The 26,032-nt window shown below is 46.3% G+C and overlaps 2 protein-coding genes across 2 annotated transcripts; one reads left to right on the forward strand and one right to left on the reverse strand.

Moving 5' to 3' along the window:
* Positions 1 to 2,969: 2,969 nt before the first annotated feature.
* LOC310667643 (3 beta-hydroxysteroid dehydrogenase/Delta 5-->4-isomerase-like) lies at positions 2,970 to 11,558 on the forward strand. The gene is made up of 3 exons (XM_083420439.1): positions 2,970 to 3,591; positions 8,255 to 8,419; positions 10,408 to 11,558. Exons 1-3 carry the CDS (start codon positions 3,438 to 3,440, stop codon positions 11,220 to 11,222), a joined length of 1,134 nt encoding a protein of 377 aa, XP_083276565.1. The 5' UTR covers positions 2,970 to 3,437; the 3' UTR covers positions 11,223 to 11,558.
* A 420-nt stretch (positions 11,559 to 11,978) lies between these two features.
* ZNF697 (zinc finger protein 697) lies at positions 11,979 to 25,611 on the reverse strand. Its single transcript, XM_083420597.1, has 6 exons — positions 25,500 to 25,611; positions 21,141 to 21,227; positions 18,199 to 18,264; positions 14,876 to 14,958; positions 14,426 to 14,513; positions 11,979 to 13,588 (listed from the first exon to the last, which is right to left on the reverse strand). Exons 5-6 carry the CDS (start codon positions 14,487 to 14,489, stop codon positions 12,747 to 12,749), a joined length of 906 nt encoding a protein of 301 aa, XP_083276723.1. The 5' UTR covers positions 14,490 to 14,513; positions 14,876 to 14,958; positions 18,199 to 18,264; positions 21,141 to 21,227; positions 25,500 to 25,611; the 3' UTR covers positions 11,979 to 12,746.
* Between the last annotated feature and the right edge of the window lie 421 nt (positions 25,612 to 26,032).

Here is a 26,032-nt window from a genome sequence, read left to right on the forward strand (position 1 = left end):
CTGTGTGCTCTGCAAATTAACTAGCTCCAAAGAGCGGAGAGGCCTTGTTAGCGTTCGTTTGATCTTGGGCAGTTCAGGGTCTATACAATTTATCTGATGTATTTATATCCCAATATCCTTCAACTCCGAAGCAGATGTAATTCTGAAACCACGTACGCACAGAGGCACAGAGCATAGAAACAAAAAATAGTTGGAAACTGGGAAACTGGAGAAATGTCGACATGGAATTCTGGGTACACTGCACTGTGAATCCGGGTGCTGGATTCACATTGTGTCAGTGTTAGGAATGAGCCAAATGGGTGCGCACTTCATGAAAAATGTGACCTCTGACACCCAATTCCATGTATTTTCAAGCGGGGGAGAAAATGTTCATTCCGAAAGGCAGTACACAATTGTCAGATAAGCCAGCAGCAGACAGTTCAAGGTTGATGCAGAGAAAGCATCACAAGGGGGGGGGAGCAAAGCCCATAAGCCCAACAACCGCAATCCCATTTCCAAGGGAGTAAACCCACTGAACAAAACGGCACTTAAAGGTAAAGGGACCCCTGACCATTAGGTCCAGTCGTGACCAACTCTGGGGTTGTGGCGGTCATCTCGCTTTATTGGACGAGGGAGCCAGCGTACAGCTTCCGGGTCATGTGGCCAGCAGGACTAAGCCGCTTCTGGCAAACCAGAGCAGTGCACAGAAACGCCGTTTACCTTCCCGCCAGACCTGTTCCTATTTATCTACTTGCACTCTGACGTGCTTTCGAACTGCTAGGTTGGCAGGAGCAGGGACCGAGCAACGGGAGCTCACCCCGTCGCGGGGATTCGAACCGCCGACCTTCTGATCAGCAAGTCCTAGGCTCTATGGTTTAACCCACAGCGCCACCCGCGACCCACTAAAATGGCACTTAAAGGTAAAGGGGACCCCTGACCATTAGGTCCAGTCGTGACCGACTCTGGGGTTGCGGCGCTCATCTCACTTTATTGGCCGAGGGAGCCGGCGTAAATAGCACTTACTTTAGAGTAAATATCCATAAGAGTGAACTTTATTTTTCTGATCACATCCACACTGTACAACCAATGCATTGCCAGATTGCGCATATTGCAAAGGTGCCAAAATTTAGAGAGGGGTTTCTTTCGCAGAAAAACATATGGTGTTCGTAAATTGGATTTTTGAAATTACCCATGTAATACTACACATGCCCACGCACTCAGAAGGCTCCCATGAATGAGGACACAGGTCTGCAACTTTGAGTATAACATAAACATAGCTCAGTTGGTCAGAGTGTGGTGCTGATAACGCCAAGGCTGCAGGTTCAATCCCCTTATGGGACAGCTGCATATTCCTGCATTGCAGGGGGTGGACTAGATGATTCTTAAGTTCCCTTCCAACTCTAAAAAAAATCCTTTGATTCTATAATTGTTACTTAATTTTGCATAGTAAGACTGTTTTCCTTGTTTTTGCATTCTATTTTGTATTGTATTGGGGCAAGGCAGGTGAGAGGAGGCCTTGCCTGATGGAGCCCCCCCCCCCACAGTTCTTCCTCCAGGACCAGCTCCCTTATGAGGACTCCTGGGGTCGGGGGGGGGGGGCAAGTCAATAATTAAATGTATTATTTAAAGTTTTTGTTACAAATGGAGCTACAAGCTAGCATTGCTTTGATTTTGCCAAAGCAGCAGATGAAAAAAAACACCTGAGGAGTAGTCTTTAAAATGAGAGGGCCATTTATACTATCTGCTGAACTGAAATGGTAAAATGTTTACTCCATTGTAGGGGGGGAGGATCCAACATGGCGCCGAGGTAAGACGCGCTTACCGGTGCTCTTCGGATTTCTTTTAATTCGTTATATTTTATCTTAACTGACCCAGTCAGTCTTTGAAGCATTTTATAATTGCTGCAGCTACATGCTTGGCAACTTTCTGAGAGATTTGGCCCTGCTCCAGATTGCTGCAGACTGCTCCTTGTTTCTCTCTTATCAGCGGGTCGGCCTCGGCTGCTAAAAGAGAAGAGAACGCCATTATCCTAATTAGAGAGAGGACTCAAGAGGAAGACGCTGTGTGGTGTTAAATCCTGGATAAGTCATCGTTTGTGCCCAGGCTGCTGTCACAGAGGGTTGAGAGAGGCCAGTCGAGCCAGGACATCAGGCACCCTACCCCTAGACATCTTGAGGCTGTCACATTTCAATACTTCTCCTTGTGAAAAGCTTTGGCAAACTGGGTCCGAGGTGCCCACGAAAGACTGATGTTGTAAGTGGATTTTACCACAGTGGAGAGGAAAACTTCTCTATTATTATCCTTACTCCATTGTACCATTTTAAACAACAGCAGCTGTGTGTCAGGTGGAGGGTAGCAAACACACTCTGGTTTTTGTTGTTGTTGTTGTTGTTTGGTTAAAGGAAATCCCATGCCCTTTGGAGAAAAAAAAATGTCTGGGAGAAAGCTAGGATGAACTTTTCTCCAGGACATGCTAGTTAAACGAGTGCTTTCTTTCGTCTGTTTGAAAAACAAGAGCAAATATTCAAGCATTACATCCTGGAAGCTGCCATGGAAGGGCTTTTACTGCCTGATTCTGCTGCAGGTTGCGTGAACTTTTTCCCAGTGCGATTTTTCTGTTCAGGCAATTGATGAAGGCAGAGTTGTTATCTGTTCTCATCGGGTACCAGCCCTCTTCTGCGAGACTGGAAGTACCGTATTTTTCGCTCTATAAGACACACCAGACCACAAGACGCACCTAGTTTTTGGAGGAGGAAAACAAGAAAAAAATATATTCTGAATCTCAGAAGCCAGAACAGCAAGAGGGATCGCTGCGCAGTGAAAGCAGCAATCCCTCTTGCTGTTCGGGCTTCTGGGATAGCAGTGCAGCCTGCATTCGCTCCATAAGACGCACACACATTTCCCCTTACTGTTTAGTGAGTCTTATAGAGCAAAAAAATACGGTAACTCTTCTGCCGTCCATTCAAGAGGCCACCAGGTAATTCTTGAATGGGACAAATGCATGGGGGAAAAACCCCAGACACAAGCAATACCAGTTGTGTGAGCTTTTTCTAAAAATAAATAAATAAATTTGAGGATCCCGCCCCCAAAGTGGGTGGAGGAAGAGGGAAGAGAGCTGGGTGCATCAAAAGGGAACGTCATGGGTGTGCTACCCAATCTGAGGGAGGCAAAGAGAAGCGGGGGAGAGAATAAAAGGAGGTTGAGATGAGAAGGCAGTTTTAGCAACAACCCTGAGCTGCCACCTCTGTCCTGAGGAATTCAGACAAGGGAGGAGATTGTAGGGGTCATTAATCATTGCTGTCTCTTTGAGCAGCTAACTTCTTAGAGTTTCTAGTCATAGTGGTCCCTGAATCTGGTCATCCCTTTTGAGTTTGTTATTTTTTAAGCTCTGCCGTTCCCTCCTCCTCGTCTCTCAGAAGGAAGAGCTGCCCTGGGTCAACTGCTGCAGCTTCTCCACCATGTCTTTGGCAGGAACGAAATGCCTGGTGACCGGAGCTGGTGGATTCCTTGGTCAAAGGATCGTCTGCCAGTTGCTTGAGGAAGAGGAAGGACTGGCCGAGGTCCGCGCCACGGACAAAGCCCTCAGCCCTGAGACGCTCCAGCGCTTTGGAAGTAAGTTCCTCTGTGTTTGTTTTCTGAAGGGAGGGGAAGATCTGGAGTTTAGAGAAGATGTGCGAGGATCCAAATTGTAGGGTTATCTCATGGGGGGGGGTGTCATTTCAGGACAGTGGCCTCACTTACTGAGGTGATGCATGAGCTGAAACATTTCAGAACGCAGGTGGGAGCTCGCAGGATGCACATAGAAAGGTACCGTGCTCAGGAAAGGAGTGTACTGGGATCCTTAGCCTTGACAGGCTACTTTTCTACCTGCAGGGAATGTGTTTGGTTGCCCATCACCAAGCAAGGTGCCTGAGGCCCTGTCATTAAACTGTGGTTCTTCAAAAGGCCAGATCTTTCTTCACTGGTTTAGTTTTCTGTTTGGGGATGGTAAAATTTGTATCATGTTAATATTTTGACGGTGTGATTTTTTTTTTTTTAATGTGAGGGCCGTTGTCTGTTTTATATTGCTCTGTGATGGTAGAATGGGGTAGCAGCGGGCCAGCAGTCGTACTGTGGAACAGGAATACTTTGGCATAAGGTTGCAATTGTCTCTTTGCAAACCTGGGCGCTCCCTGCAGACTGCCTTTAGCCTCGTCAGAAACACGGTCTCCGGCAAACACCTGAGTGGGCTGTACTTATCTGTGCCTGCGAGGAGATATAAAATCATGTCGGAGGGGTTCTGGCCAGGGGACCTTGTCATTATAGGTACTAAAAATCTTTTTCTTGCATCATTATATAAGGGACGGTGCAAGATATAATGCTTAAGGTCTTCTACTTCAGGACATCCCCTAATGCAAACACGTTCATTTGTCGGTATGCCTCTGTGTCTTCCATCTCTATAAGCAGAGTTTATTGTATTTAGTCGTAACTCTGTTAAAGCTTTCCGAAGTTGTGCAAAAGTCAATTCATTAAATAAGATGTATGTTCATTGGGAGCGGGCTGTATCTCCACAACTTCCATGTATTCAGATGAACAAATGAAACAGGCTTCCACAACTGGAATTGAGTGATGTCTTCCTTTTTACATGCTCAGCTGAATGTTCAGATGCTATGCGAGTTTTTCTGGCATGTGTGCCTGTGCTGGGAGCAGGGCTGGTGGTCTCTAGGAGATGGCAGGCATGTGTGGGCACCAATCCAGAGCGAAAAATTAAAACCGGGGCATTAGGTGTAAGGGCAACAAACTTAAACCTCAGAAGTTAGGTTTAAATAAGGGACAACTGTTCCTTTGGTTATTGTCCTAGGAAAAGCAGGAAGGACCTCCTGTGGCTGCTGTTCATATATTTCTCTACAGAGAAACCTTCAGTTTAAAAGCTAATTGACTGTCTTCAGAGCACTGGCAGGCTAATTTCCCATTGTCCCCTGAATATCCAGGATAGCCTGCCAACCTAGCAGTTCGAAAGCACCCCCGGGTGCAAGTAGATAAATGGGGACCGCTTACTGGCGGGAAGGTAAACAGCGTTTCCGTGTGCTGCGCTGGCTCGCCAGATGCAGCCTTGTCACGCTGGCCACGTGACCCGGAAGTGTCTCCGGACAGCGCTGGCCCCCGGCCTCTTTGAGTGAGATGGGCGCAAAACCCTAGAGTCTGTCAAGACTGGCCCGTACGGGCAGGGGTACCTTTACCTAGAGCCCTGGCAGACTAGTTTCCCATTGTCCCCTGAATATCCAGGATAGCAGCAGCAACATGCCTAGCAGTAAAGTTCAGGAAATATTAAAAGGTTTTCTATAATTAACAAAAGTAACATTCAGTGTCTCTTTCAAATCCTCTATACAGGTCAATTACGGTCAGTCTGAGACCTTTTTGTTGTAGACAATTTGAGGTTCAGGGCGTTGACAATTTCTGTGTGTCTTTTCTCCTTTTCTGTGAAGTCGTACGTTTGTTAAAATCCAGGGATTGTGTACTCAAAGGGGTGGTAGATGGCTGATGGAGGGCTCCGGGTGGTGGACAGGGTAATCTCGGTCTCCCAGGGTGAGAGGCTGGGAGGAGAAAGGAAGGATTTCGGATAAGAGCTGGGGGGGGGGGCAGCTGCTACCTTCCGTGGGAGGTGGGGGCTGAGAATTGCCTTTAGGAGAGGACTCTGGCAACCATTTTGTGCGAGTCTGATTGATGTGTGACTGCCAATATGTGTGCCACTTTTGGCCCCCAAAGGGGACAGAACAAGGTGGGGGTGTAATGGGCTTATGCATAACCGCTGACATGCACAATACTAGAACACAACCCCCATGTAAATAGGGAGTCGCCTGTATTTTTTGTAGTCCTTATCTTATCGTACAGTCGTACCTCGGATCCTGAACGCCTTGGTACTCAGACATTCTGGCTCCTGAACACTGCAAACCCAGAAGTGAGTGTTCCGGTTTCCAAACATTTTTTGGAACCCGAACGTCTGACGGGGGCTTCCTGCAGCCAATCAGAAGCCGCGCTTTGGTTTCCGAAAGTTTTGGAAGTCGAACGGACTTCCGGAACGGATTCCATTCGACTTCCAAGGTACAACTGTATCTGTCTTGTGAAAAACTGTAATAAAAATCTTGTAACTGGTCAATATTGAGCTGTGGAAGGCAGTTTTCAATGCCCCTATGGCTTCCAACTGAAAAGCTGCATGGCCACAGACTCCTTGGGATTACACAAAGGCCATGTTAGTCATGCAGGAAAAATGAGCTTTTAAGAAAAAGACCAATATTCAAAAAAGAGGAGGCATCCTTCTGTGCAGTAGAGTGCTGAGACATCATGGACTCTGCTCCCCCCCCCCTTTTTTTGGACACATTGCCCACAAGGGCATCTCTTACTGACCATGGGCAATTAGACACCCCCCCATTTTGAAAATACATACAATTGAATTGAAGAGACATGTGTCATCATCCAGCACAGATTTAGAAAAGACTTAAGTCGGTTAGAATCATTTACTTCTTATTGGCTCTAACATACAGTTTCCATATACACTATACCTTTAAAACACATCTTTTCCCTCAAAAGAATTCTGGGCACAGAACTACCCAAACTTTATAGAAATTTATTTATGTATGTGACTACAGCGGCAATCATGTTTATTTGCTCAAAAATGGAAAGAAGAAGTCCTGACAAAAGAAGAATGGACACAAAAACTCATGGAATATGCAGAAATGGCAAAACTTACTGGAAAAATAAGAAATCAAGATAACAAACTTTTAAAAAATGAATGAAAATGGCTTGTTGAATATTTACAAGCAAACTAAACAATAAGAACATTGGCAGGATTGTTCTAATAATCTGCCGTTTTATAAGTATACATTTAAAGTAGATGACTAAATGATTAATTCAGAATATGCAGAAAATATTAAAAAATTTAGGAACCACAGAAAGAGGGGGAAGGAAGTCGAGTTTTAAAAATGTTAAAATGATTCTAAATTACTGAAATGTGTAAATAAAAGGTTTCTTTTTAAAAAACGAATTCTGGGCACTGTAGTTTAGCTCTTGCAGAGTGACAATTCCCGGCAACTTTTAACAAACTACAGCACCCAGAATTCTTTGAGGGAAAGAATGTGCTTTCAAGGTATAGTATATACAGTGCCAGATTTACATATAAGCTAAACAAGCTATAGCTTAGGGCCCCACTCTCTTGGGGGCCCCCAAAAAAATTAAAGGGAAAAAAACCTGGATGTACATTTCCAAAATATAAAAAACAAATAAAATATAACCTACATACAGCAACAGTGTTTTGTGTTGTGTAGGCTGCTATGATGTAAGTCATGGGCCCTGCCTGCCAGCCTGCTCCCTAAAATATCACTGGTTTGCTCATATAAAGGGCCCCATTACCTTCAGTAGCTTAGCCACCTAGCCACTGTGATCCACGCGACGGTCACCTCCAGACTGGATTATTGTAACTCGCTCTACGTGGGGCTGCCCTTGAGACTGACCCAGAAACTCCAGCGGGTGCAGAATGCCGCGGTGAGACTCCTTACGGGGTCTTCGCTGCAAGATCACATTCGCCCAGTGCTATACCAGCTGCACTGGCTCCCGGTGGGGTACAGGATCAGGTTTAAGGTGCTGGTTTTAACCTTTAAAGCCCTATACGGCCTAGGACCCTTGTACCTACGGGACCACCTCTCCTGGTATGTCCCATAGAGGAACTTACGATCTTCAAACAAAATCATCTTGGAGGTCCCAGGCCACAGAGAGGTTAGGCTGGCCTCAACCAGAGCCAGGGCTTTTTTGGCTGTGGCCCCGATCTGGTGGAACGCTCTGCCACAAGAGACTAAAGCCCTGAGGGACTTGACATCTTTCCGCAGGGCCTGCAAGACAGAGCTGTTCCACCAAGCCTTTGGTCAGGGTGCAGCCTGACTCCCTCCTTTGGCAATCTTCACAGAACTCTAGCCCAATGGTTGTCATCAATTTGATTTTGAATTAATTTTATAATGAAATGGTTTTAGAATGTTGTATTATTTTATTGTTGTTAGCCGCCCTGAGCCTGGCTTCGGCTGGGGAAGGTAGGATATAAATAAAAAATTATTATTATTATTATTATTTATTAGGGCCTCATCAAACCTAACTCCGGCCCTGAGTATATACACAGCCAAAGTCTTGAGAAACATGTCGTTTTGGCTGCTCCTTGATATAGATTAAACGGTAGGGATTCTCCTGTTCTTTAGTGAACCCACAGAGGCAAACAGCTTGTCACCCCTTTATCTGATGTCATAATTTCCAGAAGTGAAGACTACAACTCCCCTGACAATCATCCAAGGGGATATCCGGGATGCAGCGTTCCTCCGCACGGCTACCCAAGGTGTCTCTCTTGTCATCCACACGGCTTGCATCATCGACGTCTTGGGAAATATAGACAAACAGACACTCTGGGATGTCAACACAAAAGGTAAGACTGGGCTGTGCAGAGGGAAATCCGGGTGGGACACACTTGGAAAGGAACGTTTGCAAGACGATTGAAGTGACCTCAGCAAGGTGATTTGTGCTGCTTATTCATCACCAAACCTTTTATTGGCATCACATACAAACATCCAAACCAAATCAATACAGAATTACCACTTCCCCAGTGGCACAAAACATTTGCCAAAAGGAAGGAGGCAGTCTATGGTCACATCTCTGGGTCTCCAGGGAGATCAGATGTCTGCAGTGTATTTCGACGACAAAAAAACCAAATAGAGATATTTAGCCAGTAACTTGGTGAGCTCTTGATCATTCCCCAGTAATAGAAAATGTACGACCTCCAACTCTGGTTTCCATTTGGGGATGCAGAGTTGATCCGTGAGGGAGCCTTCCCAGACCCGCTGAAAGAGGTGGTTATTAAACCGCTTCTTAAAAAAACCATCTTTAGATGCGGCCACGATGGCCAACTATCGCCCAGTCTCAAATCTTCCATTCTTGGTCAAGGTGATTGAGCGAGTGGTTAACGAACAACTCCAAGCACGCACACCTAGAAGAAGCGGACCCTTTGGATCCCTTCCAGTCGGGATTCAGGCCTCATCATGGGACTGAAACTGCCTTGGTCACACTGGTTGATGATCTCCGGCAGGCTAGGGACAAAGGTGAGAGCTGTTTCCTAGTTCTGCTGGATCTCTCAGCGGCATTTGATACCATCAACCATAACATCCTTCTGGACCGTCTTGAGGGGCTGGGAGCTGAGGGCACTGTCATACAGTGGTTCTGCTCCTTCCTCCTGGGCCGTGTTCAGAAAGTGGTGGTGGGGGATGAGTGCTCAGACCCCTGGGCTCTCACTTGTGGGGTGCCTCAGGGTTCTGTCCTCTCCCCCATGCTTTTCAACATCTACATGCAGCTGCTGGGACAGATCATCAGGGGGGTTAGGCTGGGTGTTCATCAGTATGCGGATGATACCCAGATCTACACCCCAGCCTGTCAGAGCTGTTCTTGGGAAGCTAGAGTGACACAGAGCAGAATGAGGTAGGGATGCAGAGGCAGAGTCCTGAGATAGAATAGATTGTTCCACTTTACACTTGCAGTTTCAGCTGCAGATGCTTAGTGCACAATGTTCTGCATTTAAACGTTGATACGAAATGCTCCCATAAACCCACCATCTATGTAAGAGGCTCCTGTTACAAAACGAGGGACTAGTCTGAAGTCGGTCGGATTCTGGACAGGACTGCATGTTTGAATAACCACTTTTCTTTAAAAATAAACCTCCCTGCATGTAGAAGACCAGTGCATCAGGGAGAATGGTTTAGTACAGGCCGTTCCCTGGTGTGTTTTAGTACACGTTGAGGGATTTTTATGCACACTGATGTACGTTATGCAGAATGAGTGGTAGGACAACACTGAAGAAGAAGAAGAGTTTGGATTTGATATCCCGCCTTTCACTCCCTTTAAGGAGTCTCAAAGCGGCTATCATTCTCCTTTCCCTTCCTTCCCCACAACAAACACTCTGTGAGGTGAGGGGGGCTGAGAGACGTCAGAGAAGTGTGACTGGCCCAAGGTCACCCAGCAGCTGCATGTGGAGGAGCGGAGACGCGAACCTGGTTCACCAGATTACGTGACTACCGCTCTTAACCACTACACCATACTGAACTGAAAAGGGGCTCAAATTAAGCCTCAGGTCAAAATTTCCAGAAATGTTGTGTAGTAAGTAGACCCACTTTAATGGATAAGCTGGGGAGGAGCTACAGAGGCTTTCGACTTCCTAGCAGGTGCCCCTCTCACAGAGAACACCTGCCACCTTACTTCATGCAGGCAGGCCTGGCACAATGCAATGTGAGCTGGTGGGTTTGGGTCATCGCTAAAAATGGCAGAAGGCACATGTGTGAGAGAGGGCAGGGAAATGTTCTTTTCATTTTCCCACCTCTGGTAGCAAAACTTGAGCCAGCCTTGCTAACGTGTTTCTTTTTGGCAAAGGTACACAGCTGCTCCTGGATGCCTGCTTCCACAACAACGTCCAGTATTTTGTCTTCACCAGCAGCATTGAAGTGATGGGTCCAAACAGAAGAGGGGACCCCCTTGTCGATGGCGATGAAGACACAGTGTACCACGATACCAGAAAATTTCCTTACGCCGAATCAAAGAGAGCAGCGGAGAAACTTGTGCAGCAGCTGGATGGGCAGCCGCTGAAAGATGGCGGCAGTCTTGTGACGTGCGCTTTGAGGTCCCCGTACATCTTTGGAGAAGGAAGTCCTTTCCTTCTGAGCCATCTCGATGAAAGCATCCAGAACAAGAATGTCTTTATAAGGCTATCTAGGAAGGAGGCTCTCGTAAACCCCATCTATGTAGGGAACATTGCTTCGGCTCACATTCAAGTGGCGAAAGCCATGCGGGATCCAGAAAAGGCCAAGCGGATCCGAGGAAAATTCTATTACATCACAGATGACACTCCCCACATGAGCTATTCGGACTTAAATTACGAGCTGAGCAAGGAGCTGGGGTTTGGGATTGAACCCAAGCTACCGATGCCCTTGACAATGTTCTATTACTATAGTCTGCTGCTGGAGATTGTGAGTTTCTTACTCCGGCCTTTTGTCAGGTACGTTCCCCGCATCAATACTCACCTTGTGACCTTGGTCAATACCCCGTTTAGCTTTTCTTCCAGAAAAGCTCAAAGGGATTTTGGCTATGCACCTCGCTACAAATGGGAAGAAGCCAAGGAGCTTACAAGCCAGTGGATTGCCAAAGTAGCTCCACTGAGAAGGGCCCACCTGAAAAACAAAACCCTCTAAGGTTGACCTCCGTGGCAGGATGAAGAGGAGGCAGGAAGTCAGGAGGGTGGGGGTCAGCCGGGAGGCAACAGAGCAGCCAAAGTGTGGAACCCACTTTTTGTAACGCCTGAATGAAGTACAAGAACCCTTTCGTTCACTGTGGACATTAATGATCAAGCAGATCCCCGCAGAGTTCTTCACCAGCTCTCTTGGGCCGCCATCTGCTCCTGTCACCATTCAAGACTGCAAGGACAGCAGTGATTAGTCACATACAGGTTACTTGCAAGCACCTAGCAGAGAAATGTTAATAATAGCAATGCATATATAAAATCAACAGGACAAGCATGACCTGTGCAACAAGTGTTGTGTGTAGAGTTTTTTAAATTGAGTTTGAGGGCCATTTTATAGAATCAGCATGATCAAGTGGCAATGGTTTTTTTGATAAGAGGTGTGCTGCCAAAAAAGGGCAGGTGAGGAAAAAATATATTCTTAAAGAATATGGTGCAAAGAAGGGCTTGGCCTGGTTCTCGTCTCAGTTTTCTATTTTTCTCTAGTACGGTCCATAAAATAGTTACCACCTGATCCTGCTGATTCTATACTCTGGCCCCCAAGTCATGCCAGCTAACAAATCCTTCTACCCTACGGTGCCTCTTCACCCTAGGGACTGTACACAGTGCAAGATTTTCACTGTCAGTTAAGTGCATCCAGATACCCAAAAGCAATTTCAACCAGAAATCCAAGCACAGGTTAAAAATGGAAGAATAGGTAACTCTTTTTTATATTAAAAAAAACTCAAGGTTTTATTTCAGAGAAAAGTAAACATTGTTAACATGTTCAAAGGGTCTTCCATTTCCTCTCCCCACCCCACCAGGTTCAGCTGAGCCCCTAGAGCAGCATGCGTATACATATAATTTTTTAAAAGAAAACATCAATGCAATCAGGGGAGATATTGCGTGAAAGACGAAGGGGAATTTTCCCACCTGCAGATGAAAAAGGGAGGGGTTTCGAAAGTCACCATTGGGAATCAACCACACAACACAGCATGCTTTCCACTCGCTAAACAAGGACAAAGTGTTCCTCTCACTTACTGCACATCAGCTGAGGTCTTGGTGACTGTATCCCTACAGGTCCAAAGTTCCTATTCTTTGTTGAATTCTGCTTCCCTAACCCAGCTCATCAATCCATCAACTATACTCGCTCACTTCCCCAAATTACCTGACTTGCAACATCCAGCCTCCCTCCCTGCTGCTTGGGGAAGCGCCACCCTACTGGCTGTTGCCCCCGGGCCACACACGTCCTTCCACATAAATTTGGCCAGCCTTTCCAGACACACATGCCACCCATAGTTTAAACACTGACTTGGCAAGCAATGGTTTACACACAGCAAACATGTTTCCTACTTAAAGTACAGCTCTGGCCTCTGCTCGCTACAGTTAAAAACACTACGTTTCTTAAGGTTCCTTCTTTATTTCATTTCCCCATGAAACTTACAACATTCATTAGCTTTTATAGGCAAGGCAGTCGTGCCCCCCCCCCCCCATTTTCCTATCCTATGTGAAGTCTGTGGTGTTGTACAAGATGCGTCTTGTATCGGAAGCCTTTGCCGCACTCGGCACACTTGTAGGGTTTCTCTCCCATGTGGGTTCTCCGGTGCCTCGCGAGATGTGAACTTTGTATAAAGCCTTTCCCACATTCGACACATATATAGGGCTTTTCGCCTGTGTGCGTTCTCTGGTGCTGAGTCAGGGTTGAGAAATCGCTGAAGCTTTTCCCGCACTCGCTGCATTCAAAGGGTTTCTCTCCCGTGTGGGTTCTTTGGTGGTTCACAAGGTGCGAGTTCCGACTGAAGCATTTCCCACACACGGGACAAAGGAAAGGCTTCTCTCCGGTGTGGATTCTCCTATGTGTGAAAAGGTGAGAGCTGACCGTGAAGTTTTCCCCACATTCACTGCATATGTAGGGCTTCTCCCCCGTGTGAATTCTCTGGTGTTTAATAAGGTCAGAGCGCCAGCTGAAGCTCTTGCTACATTCAGTGCACTTATGAGGCTTCTCTCCCACTGGAGAGATCTCAGGTTGGACATTAAGGCTTGAATTATATTGGATGCTCTCCCCACCTTCGGTGTAACGAAAAGGTTCTACTCCCAAGGGAATCCCAGGTGGAGACACGATGTCTTGGAGGAGTCCCAGGCTACCGCCTCGATCTGCAGATTCCTTATGCTGCTGATCAGGACAACTGTCTTGCATCTGCTCATCTTCAATGGCTCCTCCATGACTTTGAGGAGCATTTTCTTCATTTTGTCTTGGTAGAAGCTCATCTTGCTTCACCTTCTCTGCATCACCTCCAGGAGGAATCTCTTCTTCGTACTCACTTGGGATCTCATAGTTTCCTAGAAAGCAGAAGCATCAGATAGGAGGATTTAGACCAATAATATTAATAGTAGCCTGAAAAGTAGGTATCACATGGCCCCTGAGGGCAGAATAACTAGACGACACTTCATGGCATGACTTTCGGGAGATGGGTGTGAGGCAGGCACAGGCAAGTTAACAGCCAAGGAAAGAGGCAATTCATGCTGGCAATGACCCCATGAAGGTGAGAAGTGGGAAAGGGCGGGGGGGCTAATCCTTCCCCACCAAAGAAACATGGATTTGAAACTGGAGTTGCCCAGTCCCCTCCCTGCCCAATCTTTCTCAGGGGAAGGGCCTGCCAGGAAGCGCATGCTGCTCAGTGCTGCCACTCGCCCACCCCAGCGTTGCCTCATAAGGAAAGCACAACTACACAATCGGCCACCTGAGACAAAGGTGCAGAAGAGAGGAGGAAGGAGGAAGTGAGGACAGCTATACAGTCATAACTCGGGTTACAGGCGCTTTGGGTTGCGCGATTTCGGGTTGCGCACTGGGCTGAACCCGGAAGTACCGGAATGGGTTACTTCTGGGTTTCGGTGCTTGCGCAGAAGCGCTAAATCACACTTTGCACATGCGCAGAAGACCAGATCGCAACCCGCACGTGCGCAGATGCGGCGCTGCGGGTTGCGGATGATGCGGGTTGTGAACGTGCTTCCCGCACAGATCATTTCACAACCCAAGTGTCCACTGTACTGCCATTAGTGACAAAGATTAGTAAAGACCAGCTAGAAAGTGTGTTTCCAGCCACACCATGCATAAAGCGAGACCAGGATGAGATATTTGATAGAAACCACTTTCTTTTTTGGACTGTTCTATCTCACCTATAAATTCTGTTTCTGTAGAATTGGAGAGCACAGATGCACACAATTCTTCTACTGGTTCCATCCACAGATGTCACGCTGGGGAATCCTGCTCACGGCAAGACATATAGAAAGATAGGCAGACGATACTGCAAATGTCTGTAAAATCTCTTCCAAGTGCAATACGTTAATCAACATAACAAACCACACACACCCCTTCACTAGCACAGTAACAGAAACTTTACTGGGACTTCATCCATCTCCCAGGTCAGAATCCACCTTCAACATTGCCATCTGAGCGCACTGCAAACCCATTCCCAACATGCACCTCTCTGAAATTATTGCTAGCAGTATTTATACAGCACCATCCTATACACGCTTCCCCAGATGAAGAGTGGTTCACCTTGTATACTCAGAGAGAGAAAATAATTCGTTTATCCAATTTACACATGAAAACAATTAAACTTTCACCTGGTGCCTTCATGCAAAAACTGGAAAATGAGTCAAGACCCTGAGTGCGCTGCTTTCGAATCTCCTCCACTTTGCCCCAAAGTCTGTTTAAAACAAAATACAGGGACAAGGGGGGAAATGAAAAATGTTATTATGCATCTTTACATTTCATAGCAGCAGAAGCTTGGGAGTAGATTGCAAGAATCTCCTCAGAAATACTTTTCCTGCCACTCCCCCCCTGCCCCCCAGTCAATGTTCTACTTGAGGAGCATGGAAATGCATGAGGATTTGTATACACAGCTAGGTCAAACAATACATGATATAACTGGTTCTACTATAACTATGTTCAGGCACCACACCAAAGCCATCAAGGTTTGCAATCCAGGAGCAAACCAGTATCAGTAACCACAGTTTGAAAGGAAGTTACAAGCCACAGCTGGTGCTAGCTGTGGCCTGGTTTGCACATCCCAAAAAGCCGGAGTATGGCTTACTGTGCGCGGGTGGCACTATGGGTTAAGCCACAGAACCTAGGACTTGCTGATCAGAAGGTCGGCGGTTCAAATCCCCGCGATGGGGTGAGCTCCCGTTGCTCGGTCCCAGCTCCCGCCGACCTAGCAGTTCGAAAGCACGTCAAAGTGCAAGTAGATAAATAGGTACCACTCCAGCGGGAAGGTAAACGGCGATTCTGTGCGCTGCTCTGGTTCGCCAGAAGCGGCTTAGTCATGCTGGCCACATGACCCGGAAGCTGTACGCCGGCTCCCTTGGCCAATAAAGCGAGATGAGCGGCGCAACCCCAGCGTCGGTCACGACTGGACCTAATGGTCAGGGGTCCCTTTACCTTTTTATGGCTTACTGTGACCACATAAATGCACTGGCTTCTTAAGATCAGCTCCCTTTTACTTTGGCTCAGTTACAGATTGTGATGAGGCAGAGAGACTTGAACCACAATCAGCCTCATATGAAGCAAAACCTTTGCTTAACTGCTAAGCAGTTAAGCAGTGCTGCGCTGAAAAGCCTGTGAAGGAGCAATGTCGCAGCAGTCTCCTTTCTAGAAGGTTAAGTAATATATTGTGCATTTCCACTAAACCATGGGTTTCACTTTGTGTGGTGTGCATATATGTCCAGCCATGTTGAAATTGAAAAACTAATTACAGGCATTGCTCAATCTATAAGGGCACCTGTACCCCCACCCCAATATTTCCCCCCCCCCTTTTAAATGATGACTGTTGAGCAGATGGGAACAAGAGAAGGCTTGCAGCTCCTAATCATGGTTATTTCATGTGCCTGTAAACCCAAACCATTATTTGGGTTTGAAATAATGGTTTATGCAAACCCTTGTTTAGTGTACAGTGCTACCTCGGGTTAAGAACTTAATTCGTTCTGAAGATCTGTTCTTAACCTGAAACTGTTAACCTGAAGCACCACTTTAGCTAATGGGGCCTCCCACTGCCACTGCGCTGCTGCTGTGCGATTTCTGTTCTCATCCTGAAGCAAAGTTCTTAATCCGAGGTACTATTTCTGGGTTAGTGGAGTCTTTAACCTGAAGCGTCTGTAACCTGAAGCGTCTGTAACCCAAGGTACCACTGTAATGGCTCTATGGAGCTGCTTATCTGCAATATGGCATAGGAAGGAAGGAAGGAAGGAAGGAAGGAAGGAAGGAAGGAAGGAAATAAATATAAATAATAAGAAAGATAGTATACTATTAATGTCTACCTTTTTAATGATGAAAGATTTAATGGGATATTTTTATACCAAATTTAACAACAACAAAATAAACAAATGGGAAACAAGGCAAAAGAGAAAAAGGAAAAAACACCAGCTCACATTAGTAATCCAGTAACCATCAATACAGCAATCTCAGTTTGAACATATGCGATGAGTAGTATTCAATTAGCACACCCCTTTATTGCAAATATTTCTGCTTGGGCAATGGCCCCTGTCCCATGTGCACCCCATGCCCTCCCCAGATTTGCTCTGGAAGGTTGGAGACCCCCTAGAACAGACTATGGGGTGCCTGGGAGAAGAGAGGAAACCCTTTTGTACAAGCAGATATCCTTGTGCTGACAGGATCGTTACTTTAGTGCTGCCTTATGGCTACAACCATAAGTCAATATACACCATCCAAATGTCCTGACAGATATCCAAACAAAATTGATGTTTATAAGAAATACGTTCAAATGTAGCAAGGTCCTTGAATCATTGTGTAATAGATAACGGGTGCTTGTCCTTCCAGGCTCTTGGGAACCATAAAGCCTTGCAAAATCCACTTTTTCAGTCCTGCCATTACCACAGGAATATATTTTTAAAGTCATGGGCCCTGTAAATATCAAGGATTTGTTCAATACAAAATTAATGCAGGTAGTAACCAAAAAGAAAATAACACAAGACATGCGAACATTTTATGCCTCAAAATTATAAATTAACAGCAGTCTCTCAAAGAAGGTTTACAATGAGTTTGTTTGCTTCCTTCTGACTTCTGTTTTTACCCTTCTCATAGCTTTCCAACATTGTTTTCACAAGATGGAAACGGGTTTGTAATGCTAAGTCAAATTATTATTATTATTATTTATTGAATTTATATACCGCCCTATACCTGGAGGTCTCAGGGCGGTTCACAGAAAATATATTATACAGTGGTACCTCGGGTTACAGATGCTTCAGGTTACAGAGACTTCAGGTTACAGACTCCACTAACCCAGAAATAGTACCTCAGGTTAAGAACTTTGCTTCAGGATGAGAACAGAAATCGTGCGGCGGCAGCGCGGCAGGCCCCATTAGCTAAAGTGGTGCTTCAGGTTAAGAACAGTTTCAGGTTAAGAATGGACCTCCGGAACGAATTAAGTTCTTAACCCGAGGTACCACTGTATTATTGTATGCCTTCATATATACATTTCTGGAGATACTTTGGGTAGAATTCAATATAGCATTTGTAGCAATGGATTTAGACACTAGGAGACGCTATATTGTTTAGGTATTATCCATCCTTTGAAGCTTAAACTTGAAAGCAAAGACAAGGTTTGTTTAACCTTCTACAATAATTACCAATAATGCTTTTAGGCAGAGTGGATTTTTCTGGTATTACCCCTTTTCTATCCTTTAAAAACAATATTCTCCCAAATGTTTTATAATCAATGCTATTTACATGCAGAGGTCAAAACTTTGGCCTATTCCTGTCCACATTGGGCTCACTTTGCCACACCCTAGGCACCTAGAACCCTAGGAAACCACAAAGCCCTTTTCAAAGTGCCAGACTTCAAGAGACTTTTGGGTAATGCATAGGGAAAGACCATACATTCTTTATCTGATGATAACAGGCGTACAAGGTTGGAATGGACACATCTTACCAAGCAGTGCCAAAGAATTTCAAATCTGGCAGCGTCCTCATTTATCACACCGTCAACTTTTGCCATCTGGAAATGAATCAGCAATGTTTTAGTCTTTTCCTGGATGACTCAGAAAAACTTAGGAAATGAGCCGAGAACAAGATGGTTCTAGGCAGCTAACAGAATCCCCCCCCCCCACTTAACACATATGTGCTATTAAAATATAGATATATTTCAGAAAATGTGGGGCAGAAATGGAACCAGCTAACCATAAAGTAGGCTGATCGCCAAAGAACGGATGCTTTTGAATTCTGGTGCTGGAGCAGACTCTTGAGAGTCGCATGGACTGCAAGAAGATCAAACCGATCCATTCTGAAGGAAATCAGCCCTGAGTGCTCACTGGGAGGACAGATCCTGAAGCTGAGGCCCCAATACTCTGGCCACCTCATGAGAAGAGAAGACTCCCTGGAAAAGACCCTGATGTTGGGAAAGATGGAGGGCACAAGAAGAAGGGGACAACAGAGGACGAGATGGTGGGATACTGTTCTTGAAGCTCCCGGCATGAATCTGACCAAACTGCGGGTGGCAGTGGAAGACAGGAGTGCCTGGCATGCTCTGGTCCATGGGGTCACGAAGAGTCAGACACAACTAAACGACTAAACAACAACAACTAAACGCATTAATGTTCATGGCTGTTTGATGATCAGCCAGGTTGTTCCCTTTAGCGTGTATCAAAATTTGCCATGCAAGGTTGAACCAAACATTCAAATCCTTTAAAGAAAGGACTTTCCCTGAAAATACATATTTTCTTCAGCAAAATGATATTCAGTGTTATTTCAAACCTTTGCATATTTGAGAAAAGGATCTGAACTTGAAGTAACAACAAACTGGCAAGCCTCCCTGGGGAAAGGGTCCCAAAGGGTGTAGGATGTTTGTGGGAGTGTGAGCTGCCAGTGCCACCTGTGCAAAGCTGCAGTTGTGTAAATAAATCACATGCAAATTGTGGGTCTACTGTACTTGCTGGGGGTGTTTGCATCTTGGGCACTTTGCTGTGTGTTGTAATCTGAGAAAGCCGTGCTTCCGCTGGGCCTGTGCTTGGGGCTCCTCCTGCTCTCATTCCACTGAGCTGGAGAGATTATTTCTTTGGCCTAAAGTCCATTGCTCCGTATAGTTAAAGCTCTGGTTTTCCCAGTAGTGATGTATGGAAGTGAGAGCTGGACCATAAAGAAGGCTGATCGCCGAAGAATTGACGCTTTTGAATTCTGGTGCTGGAGGAGACTCTTAAGAGTCCCATGGACTGCAAGAAGACCAAACCTCTCCATTCTGAAGGAAATCAGCCCTGAGTGCTCACTGGAAGGACAGATCCTGAAGCTGAGGCTCTAAGACTTTGGCCACCTCATGAGAAGAGAAGACTCCCTGGAAAAGACCCTGATGTTGGGAAAGATGGAGGGCACAAGGAGAAGGGGACGACAGAGGACGAGATGGCTGGACAGTGTTCTCAATGCTACGAACATGAGTTTGACCAAGCTGCAGTCCATTGCTAACCATTTGCAACCTTTGTTTGTCACCTTTCTGAATTGTTTGTTCACTTTATGTAACGGAAATAGTTTCATGTCCTCTGCAAAGCTGGCCACTTCACTGCTCTGCCCTAATTCCTGTTCATTTTATGAACACATTAAAAAGCAACAGTCTAAAGACAGCTCTATGGGGGACACAATACCTTACTTTTCTCCTTTGTAAAAGCTCATATTTAATCTGCAAAGACGCAGGAACTGGAGGTCAAGGAAGAGAAGACCATGGTGTTCTAACCACTCATGATTTATTGCGTTGGATTTAAAAAAAATGAAATTGTGGCGATTAGCAGAATCAGGACTGGATTGCTGGTTTCCCCTATTGAATAATATATTCAATATCACTTCTCAGCTCATGACCATCTCTTGCTCATGATAAGGTCTGAGTGCTTAAGTCTCCCAGTTTCATTGTCATACATCATTCAGTATGTGGTTCCAAGCTGGGCTGATCATTGCCGAACCTCAGCTATTGAATGCTAATGATGTGGAAGGAAGACACCCTATACCTTTGACGGCTGCATTTGCTGATCTGATACGAAAGCTTAAATCCACACTGAGATGACAGGTTCACTGTGCAACTGTGCACAGTGTGGTATAGTGGTTAGAGTGTCAGAGTAGGACCTGACGGATCATTCTTCAAATCCCCACTTGGCCATGAAGCTTACCGGGTGACCAGAGGCTGGTCACTGCCTCTCAGCTAACCTACCGCACAGGGTTGCTGTTAGGGCTATCGGGTGGTTGCTCGAGAGCAATCAGGCAAGATGCCTCACTGGTCTGTTCTAGAGCTTTATTATTGGTGCTAAAAACCTTTACAATGCAGAGCGCCTCTATTCCATGTCTTGCTCATTCACTAGCAGAATCTGAGAGTGGGCAGTCATTAAATCTTCCCCAGCAGAGGAGTTTCTTGACGCCCAGTCTGCGCCTCCCCACTCTGCGTGAAAGCCTACTGCGCAGGAAAGGCTTGGGTAAAGGGGGACCTCCCTCCTCCCCGCTTTGCTCAGGCAAGGTGTCCTGGCACCGCCTTGCATCCTCCGAGCCCTGCATCTCCTCCCCACTAGAGGCGTGGCTTCCTTCCTCCGCTGAGGAAGTGCTGCTTCCCACTATCTTTGGGGGCTCTCTGTAATCCATCTGTCTTTCCCCCCCTCGCCAATGGCAGTTCCCTGACAGTTGCTGTGGGGATTAAATAAGGAGGGGAAAGAATCACACATGCTACCTTGAGCTCCTTAGAGGTGGGACATAAAAGCAACAAAGAAATAAGTATTTTTCTCTTCACCCAGCTCCCCTCAATTTGTGAAGTTTGTGGGACACCGGTATATACTGACTTGTGTCTCCTGGAAGAGCGGCAGGATAAGCAGGTAATTTAATTTTAACCAAGTCTACGGGTTGACTTACTTTGCTGTTGCAAACCACGTAGGTTTTCAGTCAGGATGTCTTGCCGACGTGCATCTTCTGCATTCCAGGATCATTGAACAGGCCGCCCTGCACATCAAGAGATTAACAATGACAACGGTAACTTACTAGTGGCGTCCATCAAAAATCCACAGCAGGGTGGAAGGGACATAAGAGACGAAAGAAGGAAGCACCTCCCTTTTTTCCACCCCCTATCTATGCTACCCACAGTTGCATTTTCTCCTTCTCTCAGCAAGCCTGGAACTGAGAGGATGTGCCTTTCAGAGAGAGTGGTTTGATTAGGAAAGAGCCCACCAAAAAGCACTTCCTCCTAGTTTCCAGTAGGAGAAAGCAGTTGCGGCAAGGATAAGCTGTCTGGGGTTTGGCTTGAAACTGTTGTGCTCTTTGCCCTTCACTCAAATCCCACTCCCATCCAGGTCATGTCTTGAGAACAAATACAAAAAACAAAATTATTATTATTATTATTAATTAACTCCACTGAAGTCTGGCCCTGAGGAGTTTTGCATTTAAATGGAGGGAATTGAGAGCCTCTATTGCCAAGCACATTCCTGGCAGCTTGAAGGATATTGGGACTTAGGTGGAGTTTGTATCCAGCTGTCTCCCAAGACAGACAGATGCCCATCTTTTTCCACAGTGAGAAGGCAGTTGTAGACCCAGCCCTCTCGGCAATCTCCTCTCCGCGCACCATCAGAGTAGAAAACACCACACTGCCCTATGGCTCAGTGTTCTGACTCAGATTCATACATCTCTTGGTTTGAAGCAGCACGGTGTGGGTAGCAGAACAGGAAGACAGATCACCAACAGTCAAAGATTATGGCTGCATTTGCCCAACAGTATCAACAATTCCTTACTCAGATCCCATTTCCTGCTAAACCCGTGTAAACTCAATCCATTGTACAAAGGGTATGTTAATACAGATATTCTCCACAAGGTGGCTGCAAAAATTACCGTATTTTTCGCTCCATTACCTTCGCTCTCCATTACCTTCGGAGGAAGGCACTGCGCAGAGAGGGAGAACTGCGCAGCGCCCCTTCAGCGAAGCGGGAGGAGGAACAGAAGGGAGGAGGAACGGGTGTTGCGCAGCTCTCCCCTTCTGTGCAGCGCCATTCCCTCCATAAGACGCACTCACATTTCCCCTTACCTCTTAGGAGGAAAAAAGTGTGTCTTATGGGGTGAAAAATACAGTACTTTGCGGTGAGAAAAGATTGTATGGATCCACCTGCTGAAGTTCATGCACAAAGTAATCTTTAACTGGAAGACCTAGGTTAACATCACCATTTCCCCCTGCAATAGCAATTGCCATGGGCCTATTATTCCTTTCTCCAGTCTGATCTACTAACTCACAGGGTTCTGGTGAGGATAAAATGGATGAAGAACAATGTATGCTGCCTTGAGCTCTCGGGAGGAAACTTGCATTTGTCCAAATATGAAGAAAACTGTGGATTTCTTATGTATTAAATACTGTGCACATCAATTCACTAATTCCATATTTTATTCATTCTGTCAAATACAAAGCTGCATTCCTCTGGCCACAATGCAGCTCTATAATTATCTGGTGTATTTCTCATCATAAATGAATTCACTGGTATACTAGCACATTTTTTTAAAAATCCCTGTTCACAGAAGGATCCTGTTCATGTCTACTCAGAAGTATGGTCCACTGAATTCAATGGGACTTACTCCCAGGTAGGTAGGTGCAGAGATGTACAAGTTTTTGTACCACAATTGCTTTCTTTTAAAAGTGTGTGAGAGGGACAGAGAACAAGAACTGCACTCAATTTCCTGGACATTTTGCTAATTGAATCTGCTACTAGAAATAATGCAAATTTGATTATTAAATTTTCAGTCCGTTCAACACACCTCCCTTCTGCCCCGCAAAACACAATGCACTTTGTTACAACAGATATGGGTACTGTGTGTGTGTGTCTGCAGCCTGAATCACGATAACAGGTTTTTATCCCATTACAGGTGCTAATTAAGACTGCAATTGTAATCTCATTTACTTCAGCCTAAGCCTCACTGAATTCAAAATAATTTATTTCTGAGCAGACATGGCTAAGAATGGATTATGCTGCAATCTACCAATACCAGGATATTTCATTTTTGAATGGTTGCTGTACTTATTTTACATACATTTAGGTTTTAATGTAATTGTCAGTCTGGTGTCCCCGCCTCCCTTTTCCTCAGAACTCACTTTTTACATTTTTTCTCCTGTGTCTGCCAAGTAAGGATAGCATTCCATGTATCTGATAAAAGGGACACTAGTCCATGTACTTATGCCATGATGAACGTTCTTGTTTAGCAGCCTACCCAGATCCTTAGAAAACTGAGGTAATTTTAATCTGTTTCAGTCAAACCGCTGGAGAGTTACAGCACCTACTGTGGCTGTAGAGACCAATACAGGAGAGACATGTTTTATTGCAGGTGGGGCAGATGAAGGTGTCTGGTTTCGCTGGTGCCTATGCCTCACTCGTTTCTCCTCTTTGTGCTCCCCCCAGTGGTCATTTCCAATGGTCGGAAAGTAAAGTTTTAAAGTCTCTTTGGAAACCACCTTGCAGTTGGTTGGTTGGTTTTCACAATAAGCAGTATATAAATCTTATGAAATAAATAAATGCATAAATAAATATATGTGTTATTATTAAAGGTACCACGAAACTCTTTGCTGTATATACAAACCCACTGCCACAACTGTGTAATTTCAGCATCAAGCAAATCGTCATCATCCCTCTTCCTTGTAGATCAGAGCTTTCCACACTTTTCATGTTGGTGACACACTTTTTAGACATGCATCATTTTGCGACGCAGTAATTCAGTTTCACTAGGAAAGTGGAGGTTAAACTAGCCCCTTTACACACCTGGGAGAAGTCCGGGGAGCGTTCATGCAACACACCTACACACTCCAGCCGACACACTAATGTGTTGCAACACAGTTTGGAAAGCTCTGCTGTAGAGGAAGGGCCCACAACACAATAGCCTCAAGTGTGGTGTAGAACAGGAGTGACCAGTTACTTGTGGGACAAATATTGAATAATTATAGGCAGTTCAGCGCAGAGGTGCCAACTTGAGCAGAAGATGGTGTGTGTGTGATGACTCGAGGAGAAACCACCAGCCCCTAATCGGCCTCCTCCTGATTGTTATGCCACCTTGAGCTCCTTTGGAAGAAAAATGGGGACATAAATGCAATAAATGAATAAAGTTTGAATGGCCTGGTCTTGAGACGCAGAAGTGCAGCCTAAAACTTTATTAAATGGCTGCTGGTGGTGGTAGTGCATTATCCTTTTGGATCAGGCTGAGAGAACAGCAAATGATCCAAGTATCTCTATTTTCCAGGGACAGTCCTGGATTTACAAGCGCTGTCCCAGTGGCTGATCTGATCCCGGAATGTACCGCTTTTCCTTAGGACGTCCCTATTTTCACTGGAGAAATGTTGGATGACAGGGAGTTATGTGACAGGAGTGCCTGGCGTGCTCTGGTCCAGGGGGTCACAAAGAGTCGGACACAACTAAACAACAACAACCCTTCTACCAAACGCTAAAGCGAGCAGCTTAACAAAGCTTATGTGCTAGGAAGTCGTTCTGCGCATGCCCCATTGGCATGAACCATGCGCCTTGGGAGCATCACTGTGTTCTTGCACAGTGCACATCCACGTCAATGGGGCATCTTTGGGAGATGTGAGCACAGGAGTGCCTGGCCTGCTCTGGTCCAGCGGGTCACGAAGAGGCGGACACAACCAAATGACTAAACGACAACATTTTCATTGGAGAAATGCTGGAGGGTCTGCAACAGGGAAGCAGGGTGGAGCTTGGTGGGAAATGGGTGCAGGGGAGTAAATGAGCAGCAAAAGCTGAGCCACCCCAGCACCCCTTCCCCTCCCCTGGGCACCCCGGGGGGCTAAAAGGAGGAGTGAACCCCTCCCCCCGGGGTGGGGTAAAGTCTGCTAAACCCCCCCCCCGGGTTTTGCGGGCAGGGGAAGAAGCCCCCTTGTGCAGAGATAATAATAATAATAATAATAATAATTTATTATTTATACCCCGCCCATCTAATAATAATAATAATTTATTATTTATTATTTTTACCCCGCCCACCTGGGGGGGGGGGTCCCCCAGCCACTCTGGGCGGCTAAAACACTAAAATACAATAACCTATTAAACATTAAAAGCTTCCCTGAACAAGACGCCTGCTTGGAAATGCTCGGCGGGGCTGGAAGGGCCTCCTCCGGGCGACGGAGAAACGACCCTCTCTCCGTCGGCCCCACCCCGGGCGCCCCGTCCCCCTCGGCCGGACTCCTCGAGCGGAAAGCCGGGCACGGCGGGCGCCTTCTCCTGGCCCGCGCCTCCCTACCTCTCCTCCTCGGCTCCGCCCCGACGCCGGCGCCGCAGGCTCCCAGGCCGCCAGACAAAGGCCGGGCGGGCCCGCAGGGCTCCTCGCCTCCTCCTCCTCGGCCCGGCCGGCCTGCCGCGCTCCCTCGTCGCCCCCCGCTCCGCCTCCGCCCGAGGTAACCCGAGGAGACTCCCCTCAGCCGCCCCTGACTCCCGGCCGCATCGTTTCTCCTCCTCAGCTTCTTTATTTCATTAATTTTGGCGCGAAGGCGGCGCCCAGGAAGAAGAAGAAGAAGAAGAAGAAGAAGCGGCTGGCGGCTGCTCTTTGCAAGCCACGGAATTTATCTACTTTATTTCACTGCTTCTCCAACTCCCGACCCCGCAACTCTGGGTCGCAATTGCAGAATGCAAATTTCTTCGCGCCGCACCGGATGTTTTTAATTGCTAACTTAAGATATCAATATCACCCGATGCTCTTTTTGAAAATATTCTGCAAGTGAACTGGCACTGCGGCTCTGCACAGTTTCTGGGATTGCCCTTGAATCTTCTTCCCGC

This window comes from Podarcis tiliguerta, assembly GCF_965153285.1.
Source record: "Podarcis tiliguerta genome assembly, chromosome: 17".
Classification (NCBI taxonomy): Eukaryota; Metazoa; Chordata; class Lepidosauria; order Squamata; family Lacertidae; genus Podarcis; species Podarcis tiliguerta.

What these genes read in the sequence shown, in the direction of transcription:
- ZNF697 (XM_083420597.1), bottom strand. Translation starts at nt 14,489, where the DNA reads ATGGAACCAGTAGAAGAATTGTGTGCATCTGTGCTCTCCAATTCTACA. An exon ending in TACAGAAACAGAATTTATAG is followed by an intron (nt 13,589 to 14,425) that starts GTGAGATAGAAC and finishes TCTGCTTTCTAG; the next exon opens with GAAACTATGAGATCCCAAGT.
- LOC310667643 (XM_083420439.1), top strand. Translation starts at nt 3,438, where the DNA reads ATGTCTTTGGCAGGAACGAAATGCCTGGTGACCGGAGCTGGTGGATTC. An exon ending in GACGCTCCAGCGCTTTGGAA is followed by an intron (nt 3,592 to 8,254) that starts GTAAGTTCCTCT and finishes CATAATTTCCAG; the next exon opens with AAGTGAAGACTACAACTCCC. An exon ending in CTGGGATGTCAACACAAAAG is followed by an intron (nt 8,420 to 10,407) that starts GTAAGACTGGGC and finishes TTTTTGGCAAAG; the next exon opens with GTACACAGCTGCTCCTGGAT.